This window comes from Nycticebus coucang, chromosome 15, assembly GCF_027406575.1.
Source record: "Nycticebus coucang isolate mNycCou1 chromosome 15, mNycCou1.pri, whole genome shotgun sequence".
Lineage (NCBI taxonomy): Eukaryota > Metazoa > Chordata > Mammalia > Primates > Lorisidae > Nycticebus > Nycticebus coucang.
The window spans coordinates 74,424,894-74,450,777 of NC_069794.1; the positions used below are offsets into that span (position 1 = coordinate 74,424,894).

A 25,884-nucleotide genomic window follows, 5' to 3' on the forward strand; every position below is an offset into this window, starting at 1 on the left:
GTGGGCAGAAAACATGTCTGTTCTTTTTAATTATCTCCAATACCTGATATGTAATTAATCTTTTCCAGCTTTCAAATTTAGGTGTCTCTGAAATGTGGACCCATTTTCTAGCAGCAGTGCATCGTAAAGGTCTCTGTCATATTAAATAAATTTCTAGAAAGCTCAAATACATGGCCATTAGTGGCTCAATGTGAGGCATATCCCGGGTTGCAGGGATTGATGTTGCCCTCTTTAAAATTTAATTCTGTAAATAGAATTTGTTGTAGACTCAAGAAATATATTATGATTTCTCCTTTTTTGTTCAAGCTTCAGTTTTTTCTGTAGTTGTATTTTTTTAACTTACTGTTTTAGGTCAGTGAAGGTACAACAAATTAGGTTACATGGTTTGCATTTGCTAAATAATGGGCACAATGCTAGGGTGTATGGCACACCTCGTGGGGGCAGGACACAATTCTAAGAGGGACTTTACTTACTTTTCTGTAGTTTAAATGGCCTTTCTTTTTGTCTCTTGCTCTAACTGAATTCCATATACATTTAATACTTTCCAAATGTTCCTTTATGATGTTTCCTTGAGTCTCTTGTCCACCTTTCCCTCCCTTCTGAAGCTCTGTCTCCCCTAGTCCCCCTGTAGACTGCTGGCTCTCTCTGTTTCTGCCTGCTACTGCACTGTGCTTCTCCTTGACAATCTCTGGGAGGCACTCTTTCCTGGGTTCCTTGTTTTCCTTATTCTTGGTTTCTTTACCCATGTTCCCAAAGCATGCATACTGGTAGTTTCTCAAGACTGGATAACCAAAATATCTTTATTTTGTGATTATGTTTGATTGATAGATTGACTGGGTATAAAATTCTAGGCTGAAACTTTTTCTCTCACAACGCTATGCATCCTTTAGCTTCCTTCTGCTCCATTAGAGTAAAACTCAAAGTAATTTGGATTCTCAATCTTTTGTATTTAGACTCTGGGCTTTTCCTGCCTTCTCTTTATGCTTAGTTTTCTGAAATTTACAAAGAGTGTTTATGTGGCTCTCCTTTTACATATTTATGTGCCTTTTCAACCTAGAGATTGAATCTCCTTTACTAGAAATTCAGACTAAAATTTACATCTATCTTTCTATAGCTTAGTCAAATATTGAACCTTCTAGGTTTATATTTAAGCACTTATTTTTAGTTTATCTCTTTATCTTATTCTTTTACTCCCTTGGGACTTACACTCTAGCCTGTTTATTGAAGGTTGGGTTTTTAAAAAGTATCTTTCCTTCTATTTTTATAGCATCATTCTTATTTTAGTTTATAGATGTAATATTTTCTCACTATCTCTTTGAGGATATGAAATAAAATTTATTTATAATTTTCTTTTGCTCTCTCATTTATCTCTGTTTTCTCTTGTTTTGTTTTTTTTTTCTATTTGTGAAAGCTCTTCTTAGAAACCCCAATATGTATTTTAAGTCTTGCTTTAATTAGCTATTTATTTCTTAAATATATTTTAACATTTATTTAATAAAGCAATCATCAAAATACTGAATGGGTAATACATTTCAGATGTGATAAGATTAATACTTGCTCACAGAAATTTGGCCCTATAATAAAGTGTGATAGTTTTTTTTCAATACTTATCACATTTATTTTCCTTTCCTAGAAGAATTTCCAGAAGAGTCATGAAATAAAAAGAACAAACTCCTAGCAAATCTAGATAATGAGAAGCACTGTGCCTGCTCCTTCAAATCCTATTGTTAAAAGGCATTTTACTTTGTGCAAGTACAGAGAATACAGCGTTTTAACTATACATGTTCGTTCATACTTGGATAGTAATCACAAGGACCCTGTATGGAATTAATTCTGGATTTTCCCCCCAGGTGTTTGTGATTAATTGTGTAATATATTCAGTGAAATTATACATTAAATTATTCAGTGGGATTTTTAAGATAGAAGTATTTGCAGCAAGAAAGGATATTCTCAGAATTTAACTCCTCATAAAACACATTCCATGCTGTAATTAGTGCCTTCGGCAATTGCTTATTGCCTGTCTGTGTTAGTATACTTAGCCCTTTCAGCAGGATTGAAAATATTTCTGCTAGCTGTTAAGCTGCTATTCTGAAATCATAAATCTATATGCTCAAAATAGGCAAGTTTCTATATTAATGCCTTAAAATTATTTTAAATAAATTATATATTTTTCCAATTGTTAGTGCCATAATTAAGCATAAGGCCAAAAAGCCAGCACAGTGTCTTGCTGGGTGGGACTTTATTAAGGCAATATTGCTTAAAGAAGAGCAAAAGCAAAAAGAAGGGGGAAGAAGAAAAGCAAAGTGCTCAGAAATGGTTTTCCCTGTCAAGCTTTGGGTTGAATTCCCAGCATCACCAGTCTGTCCTATGCTGGCCGTGCTCTGAGGCTGGGACCAGGGGTGGCATGGGCTGAGAGTGGTGGTGCCCCGGGTGACAGCTCCCATTGCACTTCTTCAGGGGGACGTGTCAGCTGGGACACAGGGCAGACTGGGAGAATGATTCAATCATGGCAGACACTGTGTTGACTTTTCATCTCATGTCACTTTTGAGCGCGTGGACAAGCTGAGCTGTTGGGTGGCGTGACTTCCTCCGCAGTTTCTTTCCCTGTCGTCATTCTCAGGGATGGCTCTCATGGTGCTGGCCGACCTTCTGTGGCCAGTCGTGTGGAAGTGGAAGTCTGTGCCCCCTAAATAAATACTTACTTATTAAGTACCACTTATATAAAACACATTGCAAAATGCCTTTTCTTTGCTTCCGTCGTTGGCCATTGACCTATCCACGTGGCTGTCACCCACGGGCCCGCCCAGGGAGTCTGACCTCCTTGAACAGGTTCTGTTACCGGATGACTTCTGATGTTGATGTGGCTACTGCCTATCCACTAATGTTACAGACACTTTTCTTTTCTGAAACTCCTCCCTGCGCATCAGTCTTACACTTTGGGTTTCTTCCTGGAGTGCCCACAGGTACTGCACGTTGACCATGCCCTCAAAGTAAATTCGTCTTTCATCTGGCCCTCTCCCCACCATGCTGCACCCCAGGTTGTGGTCATTATCATCTCTCCTGTTTCCCTTCAGAAGATTCTCAGAGCCCTCTTTGCTGCTGTCCTATGTGGGTTCCTTCAGCCACACCTTCTCAGGAGCTCTCTCTAGGACTAATTCCAACTGGGATTCCTGCCTCCTAACTGTTCAGGTAAACTTCCAGAAAAGGCCAATGGGATCCTGCCCCCTGACTCCCCACCTAGATGTAGTTGCCCAGAGCTTCCTATTGCTTTGAGAAAACAGATTCTAGAGCAGAAAACATTCCTGGGGCAGGTGACCCTTCCATGAGAGTCTACTTACAGCAGCTCACTTCCATAGTACCCTGGGCTCTTTTCCCCTCTCCCTCTCCACAGCCTACACTTCCCACTGTACAAAAAGAAGGGCTGCATCACAACTCTTCAAAATTATACTGTACAAGACAATATTTAGTGGTAAAAAAAAAAAAAAAAAAAAAAAAAAACACCTCTTCCATCCCTCACAATGGTCAGTAACACTTTGTTCCTGAACTAGAGCCCAGACAGACACTTGCCCCTTATTTCATACAGCACCAAATTCATGGTAAGGCTCTGAGATTCCCAACCATTTGTATCTGTAAATGGAAGCTCAGAAACAAAATGAGCATCATGCTGATGTATATATTAACATGTTCATTTAGTTGAAAGGTAAAATCAGAATCTTTTTTTCTGATTAACTTATTGGTTAAAAAGTGAAAACAGGAATTGCCAATTAGGGTTTGACAGAAACTTTCCAAACCTTGAATGAACCAAATCTGTAACTTTAGAGTTTCAAAGAATACCTAAAACATGACGTACAGAGTGAATGTATATATACTGAACCTTACTGACAAAGTGTACAGTGTAAGGTAGTGTTATGCAATAAAGGAAAACTATTTTGTCAAATGATAATCTACTACCAAAAGGCTGTTACATGTGAATTATTTTTATTTTCCTCAATCCTTGCTGAGTACATTGGGTAAAAAAGATGCATCTAAATGAGAAGGTAGCAGGGACAATTTGAAGTCATTTGGGCTGGGCACAGTGGCTCGTGCTTGTAATCCTAGCACTCTGGGAGGCCAAGACAGGAGGATCACTTGATGCCAGGATCACTTGGAGACCAACCTGAGTAAGAGGGAAACACTGTCTCTCTTTCTCTACTAAAAATAGAAAACATTAACCACAAACACAATGGCACATATTTGTTGCCCCACCTACTCAGGAGGCTGAAACAAGAGGATTGCTTGAACCCAAGAGTTTCAGGCGGCAGTGAGCTATGATGGAGTGGCACAGCAGGATTCTGTCTCAAAAACAAAACAAAAAATAAAGAGGTCACACTTCTTGGTACAGCTTCTAGATGTATATACTTCCCAGAAATTAAGAAAGTAATGATTTTTGTGACTAATGAATAAATGCTTTTGCAGGTCAGTGGTTTCAGTTTCTTTGCTTTCAGAGAATGTCAAAAATGACCCACCTATGATGTCAGCATATTATGATTTCAAATAACTTTGCCATTAGCCCACCACATTACTTTTGGTGCATGGTTCAGAAGAAATCCAGTGTTCATGGATCTTGCTCTAGTGAAACTTCACTTTCTTATTTATTATGTTAACTGTATTTCTCAGGGCTTAAATCCATGGAAATGATCGATAGAGGTCAGGTGCAGTGGCTCATGTCTGTAGTCCCAGAACTTTGGGAAGCCAAGGCAGGAGGATAACTTGAACCCAGAAGTTTGAATCCATAGTGAGCTATGATTACCACCACTGCCCTCCAGCCTGGGCTACAGAGGAAGACTCTCTAAGTGAAGAAAATGAGCAATAGGAATAGAAATGGTGCAGAACCTTGTCTCAATTTAGCAATAGGTGGTATTCTTCCACAGCTTCATGGACTAAGGCAAGGAAGGATTCAGCTCCCTCTGAAAAGCTGTATTTAGACAAAATTTTACATATTGTCTAAAAATTATCACAGTGTGTTCTTTTTTATCAGTTGTAAACCATTGATAATTATAATGAAAACTCAGTCCAGAAGAACTGATTAACATTTAGAGCTATAGGATATTAAAAGGAAATTAATTTTAATTTTCATTAGTTATTTTTGTGAAGTATGATAAGGAAGGTCAATAAAAGATATTCAAATAAGGCACAATGGTTCATCCCTGTATTCCTAACACTCTGGGAGGCAACGGTGGGTAGATTGCCTGAGCTCAGGAGTTCAAGACCAGCTTGAGCAAGAGCTGTCTCTCAAAATAGCTGGGCATTGTGGGGGGCACCTGTAGTCCCAGCTACTCAGGAGGTTGAAGCAAGGGGATCTTGAGCTCAAGAGTTTAAGGTTGCTGTGAGCTATGATCTCACAGGACTCTACTGAGGGTGGCAAAGTGAGATTGTGTCTCAAAAGAAAAATTAAAGAAAAATACATTCAAGGGCCAGGCATGGTAGTTCACGCCTATAATCCTAACACTCTGGGAGACTGAAGTGGGTGGATTGCCTCAGCTCATGAGTTTGAGACCAGCCTGAGACAGAGGGAGGCCCCATCTCTAAAAATAGCTAGGTGTTGTTGCAGACACCTGTAGTGCCAGCTACTCGGGAGGCTAAGGCAAGGGAATCGCTTGAGCCCAAGAGTTTGAGGTTGCCGTGAGCTATAACACCATGGCACTCTACTGAGGGTGACAAAGTGAGACTTCTGTCTCAAAAAAAAAATAAATAAAAAAAGACATCCAAAGAAAAATATGTTACATTAGGGTAAAACTTTATGAGTCAAGCAGAATATAAAATAAGTTCAAAGGGAAAAGAATGATATAAAATTTCTGATTGTTCCAAAAATATTTATGTCTTTTTTAGAGTGGGTTGTGATGGATGTGTGTGTATACCTGGATCGTTATGAAAGTTTTGAGGCATACAAAAATCAAGAAAAATAAAATCCAGATGGACAGAAACAAATGAATCCTCCCAGCAACACCAGTAAGCCAAGCAAGTTGAAATTTGCACTGGTGAATCAGAAAGGATGCTGTTGACTGTGTTTCTTGAAAGTGAGATAACACAGTCCATCTCAAAACTTTCATAGTGACCTATGTGTTCAGAATGTATTTGCCACATTAAAAAGTGATGTATTTAGCAAACAAGGTTAGATTATAGAAAGGAAATAAAAGATGAACAGAAGACTATTCCTCTTTTAATAGAAAAACGAATGATATAAATTTATTTTAAAAGTTAAATATTTATTATATGCTAGAAATAAAGTTGCTTAACTATAATTAAAAATCTTAGGGATAACCTAAGAAATACATTGAGGGCAGATCTATATACCAGGGATGTGGAAACTTTTGACATTGGAAGGCCACATTAATTTAGCTGTAATCAAATAAGGCCACATTCAAGAAACTTACAGTGTTTGTTAAATATACTTAAAAATTATATTACTTTGTAAGAATCTAACTACTATGTACTTATTAATTTCAAAAAATGAAAGCCATTTGTTAATTTTGAAATTAACTAGCCTTTTAATGACTTTGTTGCTTTCTGTTAGAAATCATGCGAATGGTTGCAACATAGATATCTACCGTCTTGGTTGATCTTCTAGATGGGTGTCAGTAATTTGTAACCTTGTGGGTATGTTGATTTGGGAGATAAGTGGTTGAAAAGCATGAAGGCATTTCTTTTGCATGTTGCCAAAGACGGTATTTTACTCCATTTTCCTCTTATTCACTCAGATCTTTCCTAGCATCAAACAATGACTTTAAGATATCATCTACCATCTAGTCCTTTAGAGGCCTTGATGGTAGAATTAGGTGAGGCTGAAATGTCAATTTGAGTGTGATGTCCTGATTCTCAAAGTTAGTGCAACTTTTGTTGTATTCTCCAATTAATAGGTCTGTAACAGCTGTGCATTCTTCAAATGATTTGCATATATCATCCTGCTCATTAATGACCTTTGCTAACTGGGGAAAATTATCATCTGAAATTTCCTTTTGAAGAAGTGTTTTGAAAAAAGCCTGGATTTTTTTTTTTCATGTAACACATTACACATAGATTTAGTTTTAAGTTGCAAAGAAATATTCAAGTCATTTTGATTTGACATGATATCACACAAAAATGCTACATTCCTATAGAAATCTTCTATATTTCACGTGGCTGGTTCTGTTCTTCATACAAACTAAATTTTCTCTGTGAGAAATACCTGTCCCTGCAGTAGCCAACACATTTTAGAATGGTAAGGCAGATCCACACTGAATACATTATCCTTCAACTTTAGTATGTTATGAGACTGACAATGCCACAAATATAGTTACCAAGGCTTATAACTTGTTGCTAAGTGTCACTTAAAATAGTAGTTTTAGCACAGAGATTTTGCTGATGTCATGATACAATAGAAGGCAATGAGAGCATCTGGATTTGTTAATATTTTTTTAAAAATCTGTGCAATAAACCCTTCATGTTTCCCTGTCATGGAAGGTGCACCATCTCTGCATATACTCATTAAATTTACCACGTTCATTTATGAACTTTATGATGTTTATCTTGAAAGTTGTTGAAGGTATCTATTCCTTGTATTAGAGTGCCTAAGCGATTAACTCTTCATAGCAAAAACATTTTCTGTCATGACCCAAATGAAGCATAAAACCAGTGCTAAGTCAGTAACATTAGTTGAATCATCCAAAATGAGTGAATATATGTATTTTCCTTTTGAAGTATTGTATGAAGTTATTCTTGTAAGTTGCAGTCTGATTCATGCTGTTGATCAGTTGCTTGTGCTTTGAAACCTTATCAGGGTCTAAGGATCCTACAATTTAAACAATGCATTCTTTCACATTTTCTGCATCATCAAGAGGTTTCCATTTTTCCCCAAGGACATAAGCTACTTTGTAAGTTGCTTCAGTGGCGTTATTTCAGTGTCTTACTTGCTGCTTGAAAGAATTGTCGTAACTTTTGCTTTTCGTCTTTTCATTCATACAATATCCTGAGAGGTTACTATATTTCTGTATCACTTCCAAGAGAATTATGGTTGTGTCTTTTGGATTTTCTAAGTATATAATCATGTCATCACCAAAGAGTGGAAGTTTGATCTCCTCTGTCCCTATTCGAATACCTTGGATATCCTTCTGTTACCTGATTCCATTTCCTAGAACTTCCAGCACTATCTGGAATAGTAGTGGCAAATCCTTGTCTGGTTCCAGTTGTAAGTGAAAATATTTCTAGTTTTTCTCTATTGAGTATAATATTGGCTGTGGCTTTGTTGTAAATGGCACCTGTTAGTTTAAGAAAGGTCTCATTTATGCCTATTTTTTAAGCATTCTTGTTAAAAAAGAATGCTGTATTTTGTCCAATGCTTTTTTTGCATCTATTTAGAGAATCATATGGTCTTTGTTTTTGTTTATGTATTGAATAACATTTATGGATTTGCATATATTAAACTAGCCCTGCATTACTGGGATGAAGCCAGCTGGTTGTGAGATATATATATTCTGTTTGCTAGGATTTTATTATTTTTGTATCTATATTCATTAATATAGTGGTCTGTAATTTTCCTTTTTTGTTAAATCCTTTCCTGGTTTTGTTATCATGTGATATTTGCTTCGTGGAGGTAGTTGGGAAGGGTTCTTTCTTTCTTAGTTCTTTGGTGTGGGTCTTACAATGTAGGTACAAGCTCTTCTTTAAAGGTTTGGCAGAGTTGTGATGTGGTCCTTTTTGCTAGAAGGTTTTTTATTGTTGTTACAATTTCTATGTTTGATACTGATCTGTTCAAGAGTTCCATTTCTTCCTGGTTAAGTCTAGGGAGGTAGTGTGATTCCAGAAATTGATCCATTTCTTCCACATTTTCAAATTTCTGGGCAAAAAATATTTTGTAGTATTCAGTGATGATCATTTGTATCTCTGTGGCATCTGTTGTAATTTCCCTTTTTTTGTTTCTGATTAAGGTTATTATTTTCTGTTTCTAGTTAATCTGCTCATAGGTTTATCAATTTTATATATCTTTTCAAAAAACCAACTTTTTGTTCCATTAATCTTCTGGATTTTTTTGTTGTTGTTTTTAATTTCATTTAGTTCTGATCTGAGTTTGGATATTTCTTTTCTTTTACTTGGTTTTGGATTGGATTGTTCTTCCTTTTCCACTTCCTTGAGGTGATGCTCATGGCTGAGAAGAATCAACATTGTAGATACACTATCCAAAGCAATCTACAGATTCAGTGAATCCTCATTAAAATACCAACATTACACTTTGAAGAACTTGAAAAAATAGTTCTTTGTTTCATATGGACCAGGAAAAAATACAAATAGCCAACACAGTTCTCAGAAATAAAAACAAATCTGGAAGTATCACTTTACCAGATTTCAACTTACACTAAAAGTCTATAGTGTTGGTATTGGCATAAAAATAGAGACATAGATTTATGGAACAGAATTGAGAACCCAGAAGTGAAACCAGCCTCATCACATCATCTGATCTTCAATAAATGAAACAAAAGAACACGCTGTGGTAAAGAATTTCTATTTAATTTCTATTTAATAAACAAAAGAACACGCTGTGGTGCTGGGAGAACTGGTAGCTACATGTGAAAGATGCAAATTGGATTCACCCATCTCACTACTTAGAAATTAACTCGTGCTGAATAAAAGATTTAAATCTAAGACATGAAATGATAAGAACTGTAAAAGAAAGTGTGGGAAAATCTCTTTATGACATCAGTCTTGAGATAGGAAGAGAACCCCATTGGAAATTGCAGCAACAGCGAAAATAAATAAATGAGACTTGATGAAATTTAAAAGTTTCTGTACAGCTAAGGACACAATCAACAACAACAACAACAAAAAAAATAGACAGCCTTCATAATGGGAGAAGTTATTTGCATGTCACAAAACTGACAAAACATTAATAACCAGAATCTACAAAGAACTCAAGCAACAATGAAAGAGAAAACAACTCATTAATTATTAGGTTAGAAACATGAACAGAATTTTTTCCCAAGAGTGCAGATGCACAGTCAACAAACACGTGAAAAAATTTTCACCATCCCTAATCATCAGAGAAATGAAAATCAAAACCACTTTGAGATATCCCCAGTGAGAATAGCCCACATCACAAGGTCCCAAAGCTGCAGATGCTGGCTTGGGTGTAGAAACAAGGGGACACTCCTAAACCGATGGTGTGATTGCAAACTAATATATCCCTATTGGAAAGAAATACAGAGAAATGGCAAAGAGCTAAAAATAGACTTTCCATTTAATCCTGTAATCCCATTATTAGGTGTCTACACAGAAGAAAAAGAAATTTTACCATAAGGACATGTGCACCCAAATGTTTATGGCAGCACAATTCACATTTGGAAAGATGTGGAAACAACCAAAATGCCTTCAATGTATAAATGGATTAATTAACTCTGAGTTTATCAGGTAATGAAATATCAGATAAGGGGTTAATATCCACAGTATATACAGACACATGCACATACATACATACACACCAGGAAATATTGTTCAACCGTAAAAAAAAAAAAAAAAGATGGAGACTTTACATCTTGGATATTTACCTGGATGGATTTGGATAACATTCTCCTTAGTAAAGTATCTCAAGATTGGAAAAATAAGGATCCCATGTACTCAATACTATGTTGAAACTAGTAGTTCAAAAACTATAGGCTCACACAAGAGAAGAACACAGTTAAACTCAAGAGGGGGAGAGAGGGAGCTCAGTAAGTTCCCATGTAATGGGTCCAATGTAAGGCGTATATGGCACGTTTCTGGGTGAAGGGCCCAGCTGCCACTTAGACTTCACCTTACAACACCAAACATTTTAACCTAATCGTATGTACCATTTATTAATCTGAAAATAAGGGTAAAAATAAAGCCATAAGAACTGAAACAAAATGACATATCTGATAAGGGGTTAATATCCACAGTATATAAAGAATTCCTACAACTCAATAAGAAAAACGCCATTTAAAAATTTGCAGAAGACTTAAGGAAGATGTACAAATTTCTATTAAGCCTGTGAAAAGATGTTCAGCATCACTAACCATTAAGGAAATACAAATTACGTGAGATACCACTTCACAACTTTAGGAAAACTACTATCAAAACAAACACAGAAAATAACAACTGTTGTCAAGGATATAGAGAAATTGGGATTCTCTGTATTATTCTCTAAATAATTATTCTCTAAATTATTCTATAATTTAGAGAATAATTGGGATTATATAATATATAGAGAAATTGGGATTCTCTGTATTATTCTGTTAATAATTATTCTCTAAATTATTCCTGGGCAAAAATAAAATGGTACAGCCACTGTGGAAGAGAGCATGGGTATTCCCCAAAATGTTAAAAGGTAGAATTACCCAGCAATTTCAATTCTGGGTAAACATCCCAAAGAATTGAAAGCAAGGACTAAAACAGTTATTTTTACACCAATCTTTATAGCAACAAAATTAAATAAAATATATTGAAGTAGTTTTTCAAATCTGTAAATGCAGATACCTTCAAGTTTCTCTTAGGGAATGTGTGCATAGCCGTTCACGTATCTGGAGAACACCTGTCCAGTTTCCTTCACGGTCTGCATCCAGCCCTCATCTCTTACTTCAGGTTCCTTGTTCTACACACCTGGCAGTTCACACCTGTTACACTTTATATGAGTTGTTCCCTCTACTTTGTCTCTTCTCTCCCCGCCCAGTTAGAATCTGATACTTTAGGATCTAGCCCATGTGGCCACCATTTTTTTAAAAATCTGTGCTCTCTCCTTCAGATAGAACCAATTTCTCCTTTTTCTGTGTATCCAAAGAACTTCTCCATAGCTCAGGTATATCCCATTCCTGTCCCAAGCAGACGGAACTGTGTAGGGACAGAGATCGTATCTCATTCACCTTTGTAACTCCTGCTCATAGCACAGAGCAAAATGTGAGGCAGGATCTTAGTAAATAGTTGAATAGCTGAATTTAAAAAATACATATGCTTCTTTTCTAATAACTCACCTCTGAAATTGTAGAAAGCCATTTCCCTCTCCTTTTCAGAACCAGAAAATAAGACACAAAGCAAGCTCATGCCTTCCTGGGGCTACAGGCTCACTGCAGTGGGTGCGGATGAAATCTCGGAATTCTGCTGTTATCTGATAATCCTGGTCTCTTCAGCCAGGCACTAACTCTTACTGTCAGTATGTCATAGAATTACTTTATTGGTTATAAAACACAAGTTCTCAAATATTTGCCCTAAGTCCTGTCTATAAATGAAATAAATCTGATACATATTTCTGCTACCCATTGCGTAATAAACCCCCTGCCACTGTTCCAACACCAGGAGGTTGGAAACAGCTGTGTCATTAAAGAACGATGGCCAATCCTAAGCAGTGACCTCCAGATGAAAGGCTCGTTATTTCCTTACTGGTCTCAAGAGCTATTCAGTCCCCAAGCACGCCAGCATGGGATTTGGACTGAAGAGTCTAAGCCTTGAACTACAAAAAAATTTAGGTAGTCCTTGACACAATTTGGAGCTATTACATTCTATTGTGCCAAGAATTCCTTATTAAAATACAATTTAGTTGTGCATAACTCATCTGGTCGGTATTATGGTCTTTCATGAAGGGAAAGCACAATTTTGTATTTACTTGATGTTTCGTAGTATGAGCATGTACTTTTGCAGAAATAGGCATTTCGTAGCGCTGAGAAAATAAATTAAGGTAACTTTAAAAATGCTTTACCAACCTTCCCTTGACTAACTTTTGTGACTTTGAGCTATAAGATTCTTATATCAATTGGGATTTTAATGGAAAAGAAAATGCCAAACTAAAGCAAAAAAATGTGTAAACATACATTAACATATGTTATATTTATTTGCTGTGATTTCCATTTTATTTTATACTTTTATGATTCAAATTCAGGTCCTTTTAAACATAACCTAGATTTCCCACTAGTTTTAGTTTGTGGGGGGTTTTTACCAAGGAATTTGGATATCTAAAAGTGAGAAGTTTACTTTTGATTGTGTCTTGACTCAGTCTCCACCCTATTAGAGAAAGATTGCAATTATTTCAGTTCAAAATATTTCAGGAAAGTATTTCAAACTAGGGTGATTGCATTTTGTCATACCAAATAGGGAAGATTTTTGTAGCTTGCTTTTCACAACAGTTTATACCCTACTCTAAAAAGGATTCCTTGTTTTGGTTTTAACATAGCCTTCAAAGATGTGGTAAGTTTTTCTTTTTTCCACACGCTATATGCTTATAATTGTGAAGTGTTTTTTTCTTGTTACAATCATGAGTAAGTTGGTAGCCATAAATACTGATTTGATTATGAATTATCCTAACTTACATTTTTTCTTTTTTTTGAGACAGAATCTTAACACTGTTGCCTCTAGAATACCATGGTGTCAGTGTAGCTTTCAGCAACCTCAAACTCCTGGGTGATCCTCCTACCTCGGCCTCTTAAGAGGACTGGACTATAGGTGCCTGCCACTACATCTGGCTAATTTTTCTATTTTTCATAGAGACAGGGTCTCACTCTTGTTCAGGCTGGTCTCTGATTCCTAAGCTCAAGGGATCTTCCTGCTTTGGCCTCTCAGAATGCTAGGATTATAGGCATGAGCCACGAAGCCTGGCCCTAACTTAAACATTTTTACAAATCATTTGTTATATAGAGTCTACTCCTAATAACTGCTGTCTGTTAAACGGGTATTTGGTATGAACTGTAATATCGTTCATCTTCTCTGTACCCTTATTTCCTCTTCTGTGAGGTAGGGTAACACTTCTTTGTGAAGGATTGTTACAAGGTTTAAATGAGATGATCCATTTAGAGTATTGCCTGATTCTTGGAACAGAGAAAGCAATAAATGCATGTTAGCTTCTGTTACGTATCATCATCATCAATAACAGGGGTGATAGTCATACAGAACGTGTGGTTTTCTTTTTATTTATTCATTAAAAAATTGAAGATTGGGGGAGATTATGGGAATTGCCTGTCCTCACACAGCAATTAAGAGCTTGAACTAAACTGTCCTGTGTTTACTTTTATGAGCTCCTTCCTCTTCAACATTAAATATTAATACTCTGCATATGTTCACCTACTGAGTGCCTACTGCAGCCCAGCACAGTACTAGATTCCGGGTGTGCAATGTTGAATGGAACTGATAGAATCTCTGGCCACATGGGGTAGCCAGACAACAATGCAACAAAAATCAAAGAATGTGACCAGCTAAGGAAAAAATGACTATAGCATGATGATGGAGAACAGCACATTCTCCCTTCTCATCTGTATAATTCTTTAAAGTTGACATAATGCTTATCAGTTATAACATAATAAAAATAGAGATATAAACAGGAAACATAATGTCCCTTCATCTATCTTCATTTCTGCTCAGTAACCAATAGGAATAGTTGACCAGACTTCCACACTTAATCATGCACTCATAATAAACACATGTAAACATACAGCATTTTTTGGTGATTTTACAAAAAAAAAAAAAAAATGGATCTCATACACATTATTCTGTAACTGTTGATGTTTGCTTTAAAAAGTCCTTAGAAGTTTTATGAGTACACGATGTTTGCCGTTAGCATTTTACCTGCCTAAGTATACAAGAGAAAACTCTCCAAAGATTTTATAGGTGAGGCCCTGCCCATTTAAAGACATTAGAAGCCTCTGGTCTCCAAAAGATACTCGAGGATGTCTTAATGCTACTACTTCTGACAATCCTTGTTCTATAACAGCATTTCTGATTTTTTTCGCTTGATTTTCTACCCACTTACCTACTTGCCAATTTATTTACTTATTTTTGCCTTTTCTTTTGTTAATCTCGTGCTATTTATTGGGCATTCATTCATGTTTATAAATATATATTTAACATTTAAAAAGATGGATGCTTAGTATTGTAGAGATTTGCTACAATCACCTGCTCCTGAAGAACTTTAGGGTTTTGTTTTCTTTTTAGGTTTTCCATTTGGTTTTCTACTACCAACAATACTACAAAACAAAATTGTACTTACCAGTACTTTTATTTGTGAAATGGGTTTCCAAAACTATAATTTCTATTTCTGTTTATATTATATCTTAAGACATATGGCCAGATCAAATTTCAAAAAGGATTATAGCATTTTGACTTTTACATAGATATCTTTAATGCCAGTCTATCACTCCAGACCTGATGTACAAAGTATTAATAGTAGGTAATGATATTATTTAATTACTCTCCTCCGTAGGGTACTTTTCCACTTGAGTTCACTACCAGGGATGCTGGAAAAATGGTCAGCAGACGAACAGGTCATCCTTTTCCCAAATGAAGCAGCCATCTGTTAAGTGTCAGCTGTTAGTTGAGAGCCTAAGAGTGGCGGCAGGTACAACCCGTTGGGGTTGGACAAGCGGCGGGACGCCCAGACAGGAGTCTGTGCAATTAGCCAAGACAGTTACTGCATTTTTGGCAGTCAGGCAGCAGTTAAAGAAAGATCTTTTTCCAAGAAGGAAAAGCCATTTAATAAGTTTGGGTCAGTTTGCTCATAACAACACTATATTTGAGGACCCCAAACCCCAGGAGCTTGGCAAGCCAGCCAGGCTCGGCAGGTCTTCCTCTCAACTCACTGGGTCTGGGGCCCTCTGGCCGGGACCTGGCTCTCTGGGCTTTGACTGTATTCATTTCATAGCATGAAAGTAAAGGCAGAGGAATCTTTTCCCCCCCATTAATCTAAAAGAGTAAAATTTAGTGACTATAAGCAAGCCGCCGCCATCCAAGGAAGGATCAGAGAAGGGCAGACTGTCGGTTTGCACTGAGAGCTATGTGTTTGGGATGGCAGCTGGGAGGTGGTGGCCTACAGAAAAATGACATTAATGTTTAGAGATTGGGTGGTGCTGTCTTTTATGTATATGAATTAACATTTGTATATGCCTAACTAGTGTGAAAGTCTGATTTTATAATGTGTCAGTGGGCCATCGTGTACCTGTCTCATGAATAAATAAAATAAAAACTCAGTGTGTTTATATAAATATTTAAAACTACATTGCATTCTTATACTTTTTCCATTTCACCTATGGAAGTCTTGCCAAAACCAAATCAAGTTTGAATGTTTACAAGGTAAGAGAAAACCAGCGTGTAGATTTTGAAACTAAGAAGTAGATATTTTTGGTTTTAATTTTTTTCTCCACCAAATTTCTTTCATCCAAATATCTGTTAAGCAAATATCATAGTTCCAGGGAAATAAACAGATCTGATCATCTAATGATGGATTATTTGAATGCAATTGAAATGGAAAATGAGCTTGTTTATACATTTCAAAATGCTGTAGCACCTGCAACTGATAAAAATTAGTACAAACATCAAAAGTCTTTAAAGAAACATGTGGCCAAGCCAGTGCCAACTTGGATGCAATCAGAATACTGGCTGCTTAGAGAAAATATCCCGACCTTCAGCTAATCACAATGTTAATGTGAAATGAAGAGTGAAAATTTTTACGTGGTTCAGTATTGCTTGGTACGATGTCAGTGTCAACAAGGTCAGTTCAGGAAAGAGATGCTAGATTTCTTAGAACTCCCCCCACCCTTATTGTATGTTTTCATCAACTTGGGTTTCTTGTTTATATAAAATTTACTCTCAGTCTTTAAAATAATTTCTTACTGATAACACATGATGTTATATTGCTGTTTGGGGGATCTAAATTTGTAAAGTCAGTCGATTCACATCCAGTGCTACTCTGGCCTCTGAAGAATAGACACTGTGATTCTAAGTGTGAGGTCTGGCTAGAGGGGAGTTATTTCAAAAGGAATGAAGCTTTCTAAGTCCTGTGCACCCAAACATACACACAGAAGCCTGGCTCATGCAGCCAGGACCATGTCATTATTTTACTTGTAGCAACATCTGTTACAAGTAGATTTCTAAGTATTATCACATTTCTGTAATAAATTTATTGCTTAATCCAGAGTTTCCCAACAATGGCATTATTGACATTTTGGACCAGATAATTCTTTGTTGTAGGGAGTTCTTCTGGGCATTGCAGGATGTTTAGCAAAATCTTTGGCCTACTTCATGCCAATAGCACCCTCCCCTGAGTCATGCTAATAAAAATTGATCTCCAGACACTGTCAGATGTCTCCGTGGAGACAAAATTATCCCAGGTGAGAATTACTGCTTGAAATAGTTATATTAATAAAATATGAACATGTTTAGAAAGTTCAAAACAGAAGCAATATGAGTAAAATCTCCCTTTTCCTCCCTAGAGAACTATTGGGAGGTAAAGAATAATAATGATCTCTTAGGTCTTCCAGAAAGATGGCGTTCATGTATTAGTATGTTTGTTGATTCTGCACAATTAGGATCATTCTATAACATATATCATTATTTTTTCATTTTAACGTATCTGTGAGATTTTGGTATTACAGTACAAATGGATTTATAAATGTCAACATACTGTTCCATTGCATGGACGAATTAAAATGTCTTAAACCAGCTTTCAATATATGTATATAGAGATTGTAATTTTTTCTAAAGAATACCACACCCTTGTATTCATGGAATCCTGCATGATTAGAGTTTTGATGTAATTCAGAGTATTTTCCTGCAATTAGAATCACTAGATCAAAAGGAAATGACATTAAACATATTTATAGACACTATATTACCAACTGGTTATTGGAGGAGCTATTTCCTCCAGGTTATCAAACTTTCAAATCTTTACCTATCTGATAAGTAACCAGTGATATCCCTTTTTGTGTGTGCGTTTAATTAAAATAAAAGGGATTTCTGGTATTTCTAGGTGTTTTTTTTTTTTTTTTCATGTGATCTGCTACATGTACTCTTTGCTCCCTTTCTTAGCAGCTTGTAGGGTGTTTTCTTTATCATCTTAAGAACTATTTATATATTAAGGAAATTAGGTCTTTTTTTTCATAGATGTTATGTATATTTTTGTACTATTTGTCCATTTTCTTTTTTTTTTTTTGTAGAGACAGAGTCTCACTTTACTGCCCTCGGTAGAGTGCTGTGGCATCACACGGCTCACAGCAACCTCCAGCTCTTGGGCTTACGTGATTCTCCTGCCTCAGCCTCCTGAGCAGCTGGGACTACAGGCGCCCGCCACAACGCCCGGCTATTTTTTTGTTGCAGTTTGGCCGGGGCTGGGCTTGAACCTGCCACCCTCGGCATATGGGGCCGGCGCCCTACTCACTGAGCCACAGGTGCTGCCCAATTTGTCAGTTTTCTTTAAATGTTATTGATGTTTTCCTCTATAGAAATTAACTGGTTTGTTTCAAATTTATCCCTCTTTCTGAGTTGACTATCTTGCAGAGATCCATTTTCACATACAACATAATGTCTTTTTTTATGTTTTCTTCTGTGCTTTCAGAGTTTTGTTTTTTGTGTTTAAATATTCAAGACATGAAATTAATTTGCATATAGAGAGAATGAAATACCATATAATTTTTCCAATACTATGGATAATTTGCCACATGATAAAGAGCATTTCAAACATGTGGGATAAAGATGGCATATTAAACAAATGCTGTTGACATAAATGCTAATATTTGGGTGCTAAATAATAAAGCTGCTTAAAAGGACCCCCTGGGTCTATTCATACTTGCTGCTTAAAAGGAACCGTAGGGTCTATTTTTTCTTTATTAGAAACAAAATTTATTCGAGATTAATGTGATTAGATTACACTGTTTGCATTTATTAGGCACAGCACACCCCCTGAGTGAAGGGCTCAACGATAAGGGCTTTTATATCCTAGTGGAGGAGAGGCAGTGTTATCAAAAAGACAGGTGGGGGGCTCCATCATATAGGGTTTTATAAGTAGGGTTATAAATTTGATCTTATTTGAATAGCCTCTCTATTTCATGTTTGTTTGACATGTTTCTCTTATATGTAGCGTATATTTTAGATTTAATTTTTTATCCTCCTAAGCTTTTAGAAGGTTTTATTATTAATATAACACACATATTTAGCATTACTTCTGTCATCACATTTTCTGTTAATTGTTCATCTTTCAATGTTTCCTTGGTTTCTATCTTTTGATAAAACTCCTGTCATACATTATTTCCCTGAGGACCTGCAAACAAACATTCACTGCTTTCTTCTGGTATGGTGTTATACTAGAGAGAAATAAGATACCAGATTGATTTTTCCCCCCGTAAGTTAATTGCTTTTTTTTTTTGCCTAAGCATACTGAAGACTTGATCTTGTAAAATTGTGAAGCTCTTTAAATTTCTATAGCGAGATATATGTGGGTGTTAGTTTTTCTGTATCCATTGTTTGTTTTGTTTCCTAGAACAAAAGATACCCTAGCAGAATTTCAGAATACTTCAGAACTTTTTTTTCTGCTATTTCTTTGAACATTTTCCCCCATGCTACTTGTTCTATTTTTTTTTTATTATTGTTAAATCATAGCTGTGTACATTAGTGCAATCAAGGGGTACAATGTGCTGATTTCATATACAATCTGAAATATTCTCTTCGAACTGTTCAACATAGCCTTCATGTTCTATTTTTTTTTTTTTAAGTACAAGCATTTCTTTTTTTGTAACTTTATGTTATTATCTTTAAAGGCCTCTAACTCTATGATTTTCTCTGGATCATCAGTAACCGTTTGTCTTTGCTGGGCTTTGTTTGCTCAAGTCTTTCCTACCTATTTCTACATGTGCTTTCAGCATTGTCCATTCTGGTTTTTATTTCCCTTTACGTGGCCTTAATTGGTAACACTCTCCCTGTTTGTCTCCTTCTTTGATATCTCACACATCTTATTTTAACCTTTATTTCAAGGAAACACATTTTCATTAGCTACACCAATTAGATTACATTGTTTGCATTTGTTCGGTAAAGTCCAAGTTTCGGTTGAGCCCCTCACCCAGGAGGTGTGTCATATACTCTACGTTGTACCCACTAGGTGAGAGCTTATCACACTTTCTCCTCCTTATCTGCCATTCTTGACTTTAAATGTGTTTTTCTCTGGTGTGGGCATGTAGTTGTTCACGAGTTTCATATTAATATTAAATACATTGGATGCTTGCTTTTCCCTTCTTAGGAGAATGTTCTCCAAATCCTTCCAAGTAAATTCAATAGATGTGAAGTCTCCATCTTTCTTTGTGGCTGAATAGTATTCCAGTTTATTTATCCATTCCTGGGTTGATGGAGACTTAGATTGTTTGTACATTTTTGTGATCATGAATTGAGCTGCTGTACACATTCTAGTGCAAATGTCCTTAGGGCAAAATGATTCTTTTTCTTCTGGGTAGATACCTACTAATGGGATTGCAGTATCAAATGGAAGATCTATTTTTAGCTCTTTGAGGATTCTCCATACTTCCTTCCAAAGAGACTGTATTAGTTTGCAACCCCACCAGTAGTGTGAAAGTGTTCCCTTCTCTCCACATCCATGCCAGCATTTGCAGCTTTGGGATCTTGTGATGTGGGCTGTTCTCACTGGGGTTAGATGATATCTCAAGGTGATTTTGATTTGCATTTCTCTGATGACTAGGGATCTTCTTCATAAATTCTTCTCCCAGGTTAATATTGTTAGCTCTTTTAGGCTCACCAACAATGTTCAAAATTTTCTTCTGCCCTGCACCTTCATTATTCTGTGAATATCTCATATACATTCGTCGTGTTCTTTTATTTTATTCTGTGTATTTTTACATATTTCTGAGGAGGAAAGCTTAAAAGTGGCCTCAGAATAATTTCTTATCCAATTTTCTTATCTCTTCCCTGCTCTCTTATCACTTTGCAATAGTGAGCACTTCTCTTGCTTCCATACTTCTCCTTGGAAGAGGAGGCTGATGCGCCTCAGGGGAATTTCCGTATGTTATAGGTTGTCTGCTGGATGATTTTGCATTTTTTTTCTTTTCAGTTCATCTTGACCAGTGCCTGCCTAGTTCATTGCTATTGATGCTTCCCACTGTACCCAGCTGTTTTCCCTCCTTGGTTCTTGTGGAAAAAAGGGAAAAGAAAGACGTCTATGCATTAATTACCCTTCAGCCTCAGTGTACCTGCTGTGCTGAATCCACTCAGGAACCTCTGCCACTGTGTGCCCCTACCTCTATATTTTAGCTCTAAATAAGAGATAGTTCGGCCATTTCTTGAGATGTTTCACCTATTTTGTGGAACTTTTTTTACTCTTATTTTAATGTGTAGGTTTTGTGTGCTGTTGGCATTCTCTCTGATCTGATCTCTCTGCCAGTGTCTCTCCTGTGTCATTGGTAGTTGTGTTAAGGATACTTGTAGTTTCTTTGGAAATGGCTATTTCTTTTCTATTTTTAATTATTTTTGCTATTTTGGGCGAGGAGGGCAGAACAGTAGAAATATTGCTACCACCTTCAACAAGACAGTAGACTAACTGGATGTCAGTTATTTGAGTGCTCATTAAATATTGATCAGTGTTTGCTCAATTGTTTGATTAGAAGAACTCAGAATTGTAATACAATCTTGGGAAAATTAAGGTAAAACTCTTGAAATAATTTACACATTCCTTTGAATCAGATGTACATCCAAAGTGGTGGAAATATTGATTGCCGAGACCTCCAGTGATAGGGAGAGAGCGAGATTGAAATTGTGGTTTTAGGAATGTCTGATATTTGAATAGGTGTTATAAGAATTTTCCAAACACAAAACACAGCATGAATCTCTGGTTATTAGTTCTCCACCAGTATTTCTTCATCCAGAATAGCCAGACCTCTTGGAGGAGAGTTGAAATGGAGTGAATAAGAGAGAAGTTGCCAGCTCCTATGTAGAACAGTGGGCACAGAGAGGAGGGGGTGATGGTGGTCAAAGGAGGCACAATGCTAGACAGAGGGATGTTTCTTTGGTTATATTTTGTTTTCTGAGCACAGCTTGCTGAATATAATAGTGTCTTGTACATTTTAAGATCGTTAAGAGTTATGGTATTAGAAATGTCCCTAAAAAGGGAAAAAGAATAAAAACAAAATTTCCGACATCAAATTTCAGAGATTCTTGTCTGAGAAAAATAAGTATTTGAGGGGATAGATATATTGGTTAGTGTGATCTGATTATTCTACACCGTATTTGTAAATCTTAACATCACTTTGTATCCCATAAATATATATAATTATAAAGTTCCAATTTATAATAAAATTAAAAGGTTTCAAAATTAAAAAATTTACAGAGTGAATAGGCATGTGGAAGGATTTTTGAAAGTCAACAAGCTTATCTTGGATTTAGGAGGAAGCCCTAATAGGTTTTTTTGACTGGAGAATGAGATGATGAAATCTGTATTCAAGGAAAAAATTGTTTTTGTTTGTTTTTGAAACAGCTTTATTGAGATGTGATTTGCATATCTATATATTTCATTCATTTAAAGTGTATAGTTCAGTGGTTTGTAACACTACAAACCAGTAGTTTTTTTTGTTTTTTTTTTCACAGTCAAGGAGAACTTTGTTTTGCAATTAAATGGAGACATATGATTTGATCCCACTGAGACTTGGCCAGTCCCTGTTTGTACCCAGTATCATGCACAGGACAGCACAGGCAACAATTCCTGTCTCAAGAAACAGCATCTGGTAGAGTCAAGAAACTGATTTTGAAAAATCTGACTCAGTAATAACTATTTTCAGTACCAGAGTCCATCTCAACTCAGGTCATCTTGGCGTAGCTGTGCTGTGTTGCCAGTACGGTCCTATGAACAGGCGGGGTTAGTCTCTCATGATTTTATTCCACTGAAGTAGGTTCTGTGATTTGTACAAGATAGTTATAAAGTCTGCCCAAATCATTGGAGTCTGGTCATTGTGCGTAAATTTCACTGAATTTTAAGCAGCAACATTTGTGTTCCGTATTTTCTGCCTGCTCCTTTCTAAGTCAGATCTCTGCCCTCTGATGCCCTGCCCTGTCTTCCTCTCCAACACTGCTGACACCTGTGTTGTCTTCCAGTCACCCCCAGGCCGTCTGAACTCGTCTGACAGTGTTTTATTCCCTTGTCATGCAGCAGTCATGTACTGGCACTTTGCCGTGTGGTTGTTTTTATGTCAGTCTTGCCTGATCATTTAGAATTATAGACTATGTGAAAAAGTATTTATTTACACTTTATTTATTTATACATAAATAAATTATATTTTATTTCTTTACACATGAATAAGTTATATTTTATTTATTTATACAGCCTGTGTTACTCAGGTGCTTTGACCATGTGTTTTGACCTTTGTTGAGGTGGTAAACGGAGGTGCAATTAAGGACGGTCAATATTTTATGTACTAAGAACATACGTGACCAACAGAGGAGTTTTTGTTGTCTTTTATTTACGATGTTTATTTATTTAAAAGTCCTACAAAGACCAATCATATTTATCATTTTCTTTATAGGAAAAAAGAACATGACGCTGAGAGTCTTCTGGTCAATGAGAAAATGTTGACATAAAACCTTTTAGTTAGAAATTAAATATAAGTTGTTTTTCTGTAAACATGTATAATATATTACCTTCTAAAATAGATGCATGCCTTAAGTGTAAATTTTCCTTAAAATATTGATACTGGTGATATTGGCCATATATTTCATGAAAGAGCAACTGCTACAGCCCTGGGGCTCATTATTCCTTAACAGCTGTGTCCAGCTGGTGGTCCACATTCCCTGCTACTTGTTCAGTGAATGGAAACATTTAGGTCAATATTGATATAAAACTTCATGAACTTTCTTCTCTTTCAGCTCTGGTTCGCCTTTGTTAATGGATTTTCTGGGCAGATTTTATTTGAACGCTGGTGCATCGGCTTGTACAATGTGGTAAGCATTCTTCATCTCTATCTGATAGCATGCAGAACTTCAGCGACATTCCTTCACTGTTTATGTCTGGGAAGTGTATCTAAGTCAATCATCTGTATACTTAGCAGGCAGTACAAATACATCTTTAGGCCCTTTGTTGCTGTGACACATCCTGCAGAAGCCAAACTCTCCACACATGGTTTCAATCATAGCAGATCATTCTTGAATAACCCCATGAAATTATTAACCCATATATCTTGATAATAGACCCTTGTTACCATACACCCTTACTAAATGCATATGCAACAATTTCATGTTTTTAGCTCAAGTAAAAATTTCGGAACATCTGAACTCATTCCACTTCGTTATTTTGGTTCTGAATTCTTAAACAGAGGTATGAATAGAGAGTATGCAATCTCGTGTGCTTTTTGCCCTTCTTGAAAGAGTATCTGTTCTTCTGAAAGAATGTTTCTTCCACAGTCAGAGCTGAAATAATGAATTCCGACATCCACCTACTGTGGAGGATGATAACCAGCTCATCTGGTGCTTTTCATGATTTACCTGTTCTTTTTTTTAATTACTTGGCTGTAATGAATTCTAAAGCTAGAAATAAATAAACACTATAAGCTAAAATGACTCAGTAGCTGCTTAGCATTCTTCTTTTTTGTTTCATTGGCAGGAAGAGCTAAGGGGCTTGCCTCTGAGTGCTCTAAAGACCCCAGAATGGCTGGTTTCTTGAGTCACATCCTCTCACTTGCACTGAACCTTAACTCTGGCAGCCTCTGCTCCATGGCAGTTTACATTGTGAAGCAGCCGTCATAGATGGTATAGGTGGAAGTCACCAGACATGCAGTAACGTGACTTGAGGAGCTATAAATATTTACAGTGTATGCATCCTTTGGTGGCTGGATGTTTAAGTCAAGTGTGCATTTCATGCTCCTTTCTGCTGGACACTGGGTATAAAATGCTGAATATAGCAGCTTGCCCTGGCCCTGTGTGGTTTACAAGGTTAAAAGTGTGAGATGGGTGGACTCAGACACTTTCGAACCTGGAGTTGGATATGGAGTTTAAATTGTGCTGGTGAGTTGGTAACTCTTACTTGGGGAAGAGTGCACCAGCACATTCCTTGCAGATACTGATGGCCAAAAAGATGAAAGTACACACAGACACTGAACCCTTTTTTTCCTGTGCTAGAAAAGCTACTTTACTGCCTATGCTATGGATAGGGACTCAGGGGGCTCCCCTTTGTGTAGTAAGGAGACCAGAGGCTGCTAACTCTGTAGGACTTGAAACTATTTCCAGTAGGTTAGAGTTATCCAGCCACTTGGGTATAATGTGGGGATGGCTCTGTAATTATTCAGTGTTTAAGTGTCCTGGAGTTGACACTTCACACAAATGCATGCCGTGTACCTATTTTATAAACAGGACACCGATGTGTAGGAGGCTGTGCTGCAGAGCCAAAGACAGGACGGAACGCATGTCACCGGCACTCAGGATCAGTGGATTTTAGCCCCATTTCCATGCTCATGCAGCCTTGGGCAACTCAAATTAATCCAACAAAATTTTTTGAATGCTTACTATACACAAAATGCTGACAAACTGGAGGGCAGTGTTGATCAAAATAAGGCCCCAGACCACAGACCCAAGAATAAGGATTGATTGAAAAAAATGCAGATTCCTGGATCCTATCTTAGCCTAACAAAGAGTGTCTCAGAGATACTGAATTTTAAACAAAATTGTCTGCTTATTGTTACACATTAAACATTAAGACCCATGGGGACCTTTGACTGCTTGGGCTGGGAATACGTGAGGTTTTTGACCTTGTGGCAGAGAAGTACATTTCAGAAGTGAAATGGGCCAAGTTTAGCATAGTGCAGGCATTGAAGCCGGCTGTCAAGGGGCGCTGGCAGGTGGGACGGACCAGTGGGGAGGTCAGGGAACTGCAAAGTGGGCTCACTAGGGTCCCTGGCATCCAGAATCACTTGTGCTGGGGGGTGAGGCACAGATGATATTTAGGGCATGAGATTTGTCTTCATGGAAGCTGTTTTGATGACTTTTACATGAAATACATTGAAGCTTAGAGAAAAGTTGAAAAAAGAATACAAAGAACTTCTTTGTACCCTTCACCCAGATTTATCGATTATGGGCATTTTTTCCCCATTTGCATCCTCTCTGTTCACACTTGTGCCCACACAGGTGCACGCG

At 36.9% G+C, this 25,884-nt stretch overlaps 1 protein-coding gene across 4 annotated transcripts in view; it reads left to right on the forward strand.

The window, feature by feature from the left end:
* ATP8A2 (ATPase phospholipid transporting 8A2) overlaps positions 1-25,884 on the forward strand; it is a 752,313-nt gene that overhangs the window by 532,664 nt on the left and 193,765 nt on the right. For all 4 annotated transcript variants that reach the window (XM_053563905.1, XM_053563906.1, XM_053563907.1 and 1 more), the window contains one exon: positions 23,626-23,700. In XM_053563905.1, the coding sequence (XP_053419880.1) occupies positions 23,626-23,700 (75 nt within the window). The remainder of the gene's footprint in view (positions 1-23,625; positions 23,701-25,884) is intronic.